The sequence below is a fragment of the Tupaia chinensis genome, unplaced genomic scaffold (assembly GCF_000334495.1).
Source record: "Tupaia chinensis unplaced genomic scaffold, TupChi_1.0 Scaffold000492_1, whole genome shotgun sequence".
Taxonomy (NCBI): domain Eukaryota; kingdom Metazoa; phylum Chordata; class Mammalia; order Scandentia; family Tupaiidae; genus Tupaia; species Tupaia belangeri.
The window spans coordinates 738214-747109 of NW_006160004.1; the positions used below are offsets into that span (position 1 = coordinate 738214).

Sequence of the window (8896 nt, forward strand, 5' to 3'; positions counted from 1 at the left end):
GTCTCTCTCTCTCTCTATATATATATATATATATATATATCCACATATATATATTCATATGTACATAGATATCCATAGATATAGATATAGGGGCCACCTTAGGGTGATGCCAAGTCCTGACCATTGCTGAGACCACAAGACTAATGGTGACTCCCCAGATGAGAGTCTTACTGACAGTTGCTGCTGACATACCAAAGAGCCTGAACTGTGTCATCGGTGGCTCTTGGTCAGGGCAATTATGCCCTGGAGGGCAGTGAGCAATGTCTGCAGATGATCTGGGTTGTCACAACAGGAGGATGTCTCTGGCTTCTCATGTGTAGAGCTAGAGATGCTGCTAACTGCCCTGTGATGCACCAGAGAGATATCCCCAAAGGGCATCAGAGTAGAGACCCCATGTTCCCCAGAGTCCTCCCCCAGCACTCTCTAGAATGGTGCAGAATTCCATAAAACAGGAACTAGAGCTTCAGGGATTGGGAATGAGGTTAGAGAGGGCACGGTTCAGGGTCTTTACCAGGACACCCTTCTGTTTAAGTAACAGATTATCTCAAGTTTAAGGATTCCATGCTCTATACATAAGGGAATGGCTTACGAGGATACATATAGCAAAACTCATCAAACTCCACACTTCAACTGGGTGCATTTTACTGCATGTAAATTATACCTCAAATTTGGTTCAGAGTCCATCATTGTGAGGCCTCTGGAGGATGTCACCCTCCCCAGCCCCCAGTTCCCGTCCATGCTCCCACACCTGGCCCACCTGAGCAGCAAGCATGGAAAGGAATGTGCAGGTGTGCCCCATCCTCACCTACCAAGGAGTAGAGAAGGCGTGTGTGGTTCAGGAGTCTGGGGTCCACTTTCTCCAGTTCCCGAAAGTCCATTTTCACCAGCACAGTCACGTTGTACCAGGAGTTCACCAGCTTCCTCTTGGGAGCTACACAGGACAAATGCTGAAGAGTTAAAAATCCAGAACTAGAGAGGAGAGGGGGGACAGGAGGCCCATGAGGAAGGCAACATGGCTACTGTGCATTTTCCTCCCTGTAGATACTCCTGTGCTGGGGACAGTTGGGTGCTTCCAAAGTTTTGCCCCTCACTTCTCTTCCTCCTGCTGACCAAGATCAACAAGCCTGGGCCCCACAGCAGGCCTGCCTTGAAGAGCTACACTCGGGATGCAGATTTAGTCTGTAGTTCTCACTGCTTTATACACACAGACACACACACACGCACGCACGCACGCACACGTATGATAGAGTACATGAGCAATACAGTAGCACCCTCCACAGGGCTCCGTCATGCTGCTATCTCCTTTCTCCAGTCCACCAGCCCAGCAGGATCCTGGACACCAAGTTTTCAGGCTTACAGGTTGGGGACTCAAGTCACAGTCCACATGTAGCTTCTAGTTCCTCAGCCTTGTTCACTACTGACTATACCACAGAGGCTGTGTCAACGTTATATCGGTACATTTTAATACGCCATTATTTTATTCATACTATTTATACCATTAATATCATTTAGTATAATATATAATACATATAATGCTATATCTATCTACCTATCTATATACACAAACTACATAATGTATTATTATATATAATATATACTAAAATATATAATTTAATAGTATAGTTAATTTATAGTGTTATAATAATACTTGATATTGTTCACACTATTACTTCATTACCACATGGTATATTAATAAATGCTATAATATATGGTATTTATAAATATCCTTATGTGTGTGTGTGTGTGTGTGTGTGTGTGTGTGTGTGGATGTGAGCTGTTAGCACTGGCTGACCCCTTCTCCTGGGAACCCTGTCAAGACAGAATTTTCCAGTCCAGCAGGTGCACATGAGACAGGCCTGGAACATGGCAGTGGATGCTGTGAAGAGGCCGTCAGGTCCTGGGATGTCCCAAGAGGAGCCAGCATCGTACTTCCCTCTGTGAGATCCTTCAGCTTCCCATAAATCTATCTGGAGCTCCTAGGGCTGCCCTGGGCAAATAAGGAAAATTTGGGTCTCTGACCCCCCAGGAATGTTCTTCCACCCCATCCTTCCTCTCCTGAGATTTTGGTGATCGATCTTCATAAAGATATTAAATGAGGCGGACTGCCTGTGTTCACAGCAATGGGCACCCACAGAATAGGGAGGCTGCTTCTAGGAACCCTATCTCCCTGATGTTCACCGCGCACAGGGCCTAGCTGGGGCCCACATTTGGTACAGGTCTCTCAGCAGCTCATTGCACAGTGGCCTTACCCCGAGGCATGGGGGCCACACACTGGTGGCCTCCTGACCAGGAACAGCACTTCTGAAGTCTGGGACAGTCAGTGTCCAAGCTGCATGGTGAAGTGGACAGCTCTGGCTCAGCCGTCGGGCAGACCCCAGGTTTTGAAGCAAACTCTTGAGATCTATTCAGGGCTGGGAGAAAATGATACAATGAATGATTCTGGCAACAAAAAGGAACTTGACCAGTTGTGCAAGTATCCCATCTAGGTGCTTCCTGGCACTGGATTCTCCCTGCACTTCCCAAGAGTGCTAGTGTGGCCTGCTCAGTGTCATCTTCAGGCTTGGGCAGCCACCCTATTGGAGGGCCATTACCCTTGGCTCTAATATTGCCTGTCTTTCCTGCCAGACTAGTTTTAGTGGAAGTTCTGGACAGGGGTAGGAAGGCCTTCTTTTCCTCCAGACCTCAGGAATCCAGGTGCACAGGGCTTCAGCTCCCCCTTAGAGGTGCCCTTGCTGGCTCATTCACTCGTTCATTCACCTGATGTTTATTGAACACCTGCTACATGCCAGGTGCTCAGACCCAGCAGTTGGCCAGAGGCAAAGTCCTACTTTTAGGAAATTAGGATTCAAATATGCAGGCAGATTAGAAATTAGATTCAAATATGTAGGTAGGCTACAAAAGGCCAGTGGGGGGGGAGGGTGGAGCCATGAGGAATAAAGGGCCGGAGTGGGTGGTAGGAGAGGCTATCCTGCAAAGGTGTACTTCGGACAGTGGGCTTTGAAAGAAAAGGGCGTCTTAGAGCTCTTAGAAATGTCTGAAATTATCTGAGCATCCACAGGATCCAAAGGGAAAACAGTCAGGCATCAGGGTGTTGATATGCAGGGTGATGGAAAGCACAAGAGGAGAGAGAGAAGCAAAACTGAACACAGGAGCCTCTCTCTAGGGAGACCTGGGCTCAGGAGGCAGTGGAATACTTAACACTGGCCAGGGACACCTGAGGGCAGAGCCCTGGAGGAGCTCCCTGGGGGTGGGGGCAGACCTGCTGTTCTGCCTACACTAAGCAGGTGGAGTTGGGCTCAGGACAGGAAAGAACCTCATTCCCCCGGGAAGGAAGAAGGCTAGGAAGACAAGAATTCACTGGGGCTATGGGCAGCGGGGAAAGAAGTGGAAGGTGGGACTCCCAGTGCCCTCCTTTGAGCCCTGCAGCCTTCATGCCAGTCACCCCAAGGGCAGGTGCCATACATCCCTGCAGGTTGCTCAGCTCTATTTGGCTCATGTTCAGATTCATTTAAAGTCTCGTGCATCTACAGATGACCCATGGGACATTGAGAAGCACAGATCCAGACCTCCAACCTCCAGGCCACTCCAATGCAGCTGGCTGACAATCATGCTTGGAAATACCCCACATGGATGGGGATATAAAGCCGGGTGTCTTTGGAGCACTCAAGGGGACAGTCAAATAGAAGGGAAGCTGCAAGAGGCTGCAGTGCAGATCTAGTCCTCTTGGGTCCCCCAGGAACATCCCAGAATGTTTCACAACTGAAAAAGAAGGTGGATCCCTTGCTTCTGTTTGGAACACATCACAGGGGTTGAGGCGGAGGGTCAGCCAGGCAGAGAGGTGGGAATCAAACTGCTAGCCAGAAACAGTCCCAGCAGCACTCTCCTCATAGGAGCCATTGGTGTCTGTCTTGCTCTTGGAGTTCATACTCCTAACAGTCTCCTTTCCATGTTCACTCATCATTTGCCATGCAGGTCCTAGAAAGGTGGCTGTGCAAGGAATGGCTCTGAAGACATAAAAAATGAATGTCCACAGACCAAAGAGGGAAGCACCAGGATCTCCACGAGGTCTTCAGATGGCCAGGAATCTGAAGTCTTTGCATTGTTCTCCTTGTGGTAACCAATGACCTTGAGGCTAAGCATACAGGAAGACTAAATGTAGGATGGGCTTCTGGGACACAAAAAAGACACAGGGGGGTGGGAGTGGGGGCAAGGTAGCCAGTGGCATGGTGGTTAAGGAGGCTGGATCCCACATGGTCCACTTCATAGTTTGAGTCTCAGACCCAGTAGCTTGAAAAACATGCTAGGCATAGACACGTGTGGGTATATGCCCAAAATCCTGAGAGAAGAATGGAAGAAAAGGATTGTGGCATTGCCATACTCCCAGAGGGGTTCTCTCTCTCTCTCTCTCTCTCTTTCTCTCTCTCCAGTGAGTACACATACCCTATAGCAAAATTTTAAAAAGTGACATCCACACACAGTGAGGAATTTTATTACAGTGATGACCCAGTTCCTTAGTGAGGGCCAATGTGCCTAGGGATGCAAGATACTGACCTTAGGGGAAACTGGGGGCAGGGGGCATAGGAACTAGCTCATTATCTTTGTAATTTTCTGTAGATCATTAAGTATTTTAAGTTAAAAGGTTTATTTAAAGCAAAAGAAAATACAGGGCAGGCCCCTCCCCCTGCCAAAAAAAAAAATGGTTTCTAAAAACTGTTTCCTAATTAAAGTAGTATTTTCAAGTTAGAATTTTTCATTTTACTGTAGACACTGCTGGAAACCCCCTCCAATCCTTGAGCTGGCTGGTTTGCTGAGTGTCTGAAGAGAACAGTCAATGAATAATTCCAACTTGGTGGAAAGTTAGAAACCCACTTCTCCTTCAACTTGTGGCACACATGAAACATAACTGCAGTGTGTGGCAGCCCAGTGAGTCACGGGTCTGTGAGACGACAATGTGGATTTGGTTGGATCAACACATCTCAGATTCTGGGAGGAGGAATCAATCAGACCAGGTGGGGAGTGGTCATGCCTTTCTGCCTCGGTCTGGCATCCCCTAGCCTAATCAGGTTAGGAGTTTCTCACCAGAGAGCCTCTGTTACCAGCATTAGCAGACAGACTGTATGGGGGGAGTCTTGCAGTCCAGTGGGGCCTAGGGGTCACCCAGTGTGCCCAGGTGTTATGCCAGTGGAGAAAGCTGCGCAGTACCAGGGATCTCTGCCTCAGTGAGACCAACTAAGATACTGGTTCCCCTTCTTGGACTTTATCTTGAGAACATAATCCAGCTTATGCATGGCAGTGTTTATACCATGTGATATTCATTACAGCATTATTTATGATAATGAAAAGTTAGAAACAATGAAATTACTAATAATGTTAAGTGATAAGAAATTACTTAATATAAAACACTAATCCAGCCATGTGAGGTCATGCCATGTGGCCATTAAATCATGCAGTAGAATAATATTAATTGACAAAAAAGATGTTCTGGATAGATTTCCAAGTGGTAAAAACATGCTACAGAAAGACTTGAATAGGGTGACCATCTCCTTGTAAAGTGTCTGCCCAAATAAAGACCAGAGGAAAATGTTAACACTAGTTATTCTTGGGTGGCAGGCTTTGAGGTAAGGCCTCTCTGTTCTTTTCTACATTTTCAAATTTTCTGTGTGGCTCATGTATTTATTTTTGTAATTATATATAAAAATACATATTTTTATATTTATTTTTATTGTAAGAGGGCATGTGTACTCACCAGGGAGAGAAAGAAAAAAAGTACCCCTAAGGGGTATGGTCATGCCACAACCTCTTCTCCATTTCTCCATCCTATTGGGACTTAGGGAACATATGCACACCCAGCCTATTTTTAATCCACTAGAGCTGGGATTCAAACAGCAGTCAACCATGTGGGATCCAGCTCCCTTAACCACTAGGCTATGGGGCTGGCCCCATAAGAATATATTTAAATAAAATAATGTACATGTTAAGGTTAGAGTTAGGGTTAGTATTTATTGCACTCCAAATGCTGGGTTTTAAAAGTCGAAAGCCACTTAGAATGAAAGTAGTACCAAATATGCTCAAGACTCTTTCTTTTTTAGACAAAGTGCTCACTGGCCGGGAAGAGAAGTGAGGAAACAAAGCTGGCATCTCCCTGGTGCTGGAGAAGGGAAGGGAAGCAGGAGGGCAGCCTGAGGCTCAAGTCATCCCCACACCTGGGCAGCACAGAGGCCTGGCCACAGAGAGCGGATGTGCTGTTCTGACACGCACCCACCCAGCTCTGCCCCCTTTCTTGTGCCCCGAGTCAGAGACATAGGTCCTACTTGGTCACTACCTGAGACCATCTCGCTCAGCTCCAAAGAGTCAACCTGTCATGAGGCACCTCTGAATAAACTTCCATTAAGCATACAAGCTTGAATCAAAAAACTACACGAGCATGGAGAGCACTGTGCTGCCAGCATCCATGGTGTCAGTACCACAGGCTATTTCGAGCTACCAACAGAGAGTTGGAAAGAGATTAGATGCTCACAGTCAGCCTCAAAGCCAGAGTAGCCTCTGCAGCCCCCGTGGGTATGCCATGCACCAGGCCCTGTGCCCCAAAACATTCCTCCTCCCCTAGTTGCCACGACCACCATCTCGGAATACCACAAAGTCTCCTACACTAAGGTGCGACTTGGCTGGGAGAGTCAGAGAACCCAACATCCCAGCCCCCATCTGCCCCTGCCCCACCTGCTGTGCGGTCTCTCCCAGACCATGTCTGCCTGAAGAGCTGGAATGTTCCTCTCCTTTGTGATCCACTAATCCAGACAACAGCCAACAGGTAGGAAGAAGTAAGGCCCTTGCAGCCCTCACAGTTAGGACGGTCCAGGTGGCAACTCCTGCTTCTAGTGCTGGGTGTTACTGGGAAGGCCACACACTCCATACCAATCCCTTCTGGGCAATGGCTGTGCCCTGACAGACCTCCAGCACTGCAGAAGGAGGCCACCTAAGGGCAGGTTGGCAGCAGCTGGGACTCAGTTAATGGGCACCTTGGTGCATATAGGCCTTGGAGACAGGGAATGGGAAGGAGGTGGTGTCGGGGCAGGGGGCCCCTTAGCACTAGTGTCTGGGCAGGATGGCAGGCAACAGCCTCTCACTACCCCACAGTCAGCAGGTCTTCTCTGGGCTTTATTAGTGGTGCTTGCACTGGCAATGTGCTGTCCTTTTAACACTCTTGCATGAGGTGTACACCTGTCAAACCACTTAGCCTGGAACTGTAGTCTTCTCTGTGCCAGGCCCTACAAACAGGCCAATGGAGAGGCATCAGTTTCCCCATCCTCTGTGAGATTGCATGGGTGGCCAGAGGGAGGGCACATCTGGGACAGCTAAGTGTGCTGACTCCACACGGCCTCAGGAGGTTGCACTGACCCTGGTCTGAGGAGTTCATGTCTGGCCCGCTGGCACTCTGGTCCCAGTCACAGGCATGGGTCATGTGGGTCCCTCTAGGGGCACCCCAAGTTGGTGACTTCTGCACTCTGGAGGCGTCTTGGAGTGGCCCTGACTGTGCTTGCTGGAGCCACACCCTTCCCACTTCCCCTCCACCACGGGGGTGGAAGGCAGGACCTTCTGACTGTATAGAAACTCACTTCAGATCTGGCGTTGACTCAGCGTTGACAATCACCACCCACACATGCACATATCCTCCCTGGGAGGGGTCTGCTACAAAGACCCCCCACATCAGGAGGCAGAACCCTGAGGCCCCACCTGGCCCAGCCTGCACAGACCCTGGCCCTGAGCAGCCCTATGAGGCCCTGGTAACCGGCCTCAAACACCCTTTCAAACTGTACTGAGAAAGTAAGAGGACTTGGGGGTCTCTGGGCCATTAGGATGGGAAGCTCAGTCCCCATTCCATGTTTTTCACACATCAGAGTTCAGGTTAAGATTTCTGTTGATAAAAGCATTTTGGGGGACCAGCAGGTGGTATAGTGTTTATGGTGCTGGACACTCCCACATGGCCTACCATGGTTTGAGTCCTGGACCTGGTGGCTTACGTTTTCACTTTTTCTCTCTCTCTCTCTCTCTCTGTTTCTCTCTGATCAAATTAAAATAAATGAATGAATAAATAAAATTCAATAAACAATAATTTAAAAAAAAAAACAAGTATTTTGTGGGCCAGCAGATGACAATAGCAGTTACGTCGCTGGACTCCCACATGGCCAATAGCAGTTCAAGTTCTGGACCCAGTGGCTTGAAACTAACGCTGAGCACATATACCTGCATGCCCAAAATGCTGAGAGGAGAATGGAGGAGAAGGGATTGTGTCATGGCTATTCCCCTGGAAGGGTAATTTCTCACTTTCTGTCTCTGTCTCTCCAACAAACACACGCATCCTATAGCAAAAATCTCTCTTTAAAAAAAGTATTTTGCTGTAGCTTTCAGAAAAAAAAGGTTGACTAACCACCACTGTAAAAAACCATTTGCCTTTTTTAAGCTGCCTGGGTACATTAACATCTGAGGATCACAGAGGTTCTCAAAGAGAGATACTCCTGGGGCCGGCAGCCTCAGGACCACCTGGGAATTTGTCAAAAAAAAACCTGTTCTGGTATTTCATAGAGTCAGAAGTCTGTAGTGAGGCCAGGAGAAGCCTTCCAGGTGATCCAGATGCACGTGCAAGGTTGGGAACTAGTGTTCATGAAAGATCTGGCAGGTTGGGAACCAGCAGTTGGCATAATGGCTATGTCGCTGGACTCCCACGTAGTCGACCGCGGTTTGTGTCCCGGACCTGGTGGCTTAAAACTCACGCCGGGCACGTGTGCATGCGTGCCCAAGATCCCGAGAGGAGAATGGAGGAAAAGGGATTGCGGCATGACCATCCCCCCTGGGGGGTGATTTCTCGCTTTCTGTCTCTATGTCTCTCTCTGTCTGTCTG

At 48.4% G+C, this 8896-nt stretch overlaps 1 protein-coding gene across 1 annotated transcript in view; it reads right to left on the reverse strand.

Annotated features, from left to right (window-relative positions):
* Nucleotides 1-8896, reverse strand: part of UMODL1 (uromodulin like 1) — a 74451-nt gene that overhangs the window by 58735 nt on the left and 6820 nt on the right. Inside the window, exons 4-5 of the mRNA XM_027774891.1 lie at nt 2250-2411; nt 810-931 (exon numbers count right to left, since the gene is read on the reverse strand). Of these exons, the coding sequence (XP_027630692.1) occupies nt 810-931; nt 2250-2411 (284 nt within the window). The remainder of the gene's footprint in view (nt 1-809; nt 932-2249; nt 2412-8896) is intronic.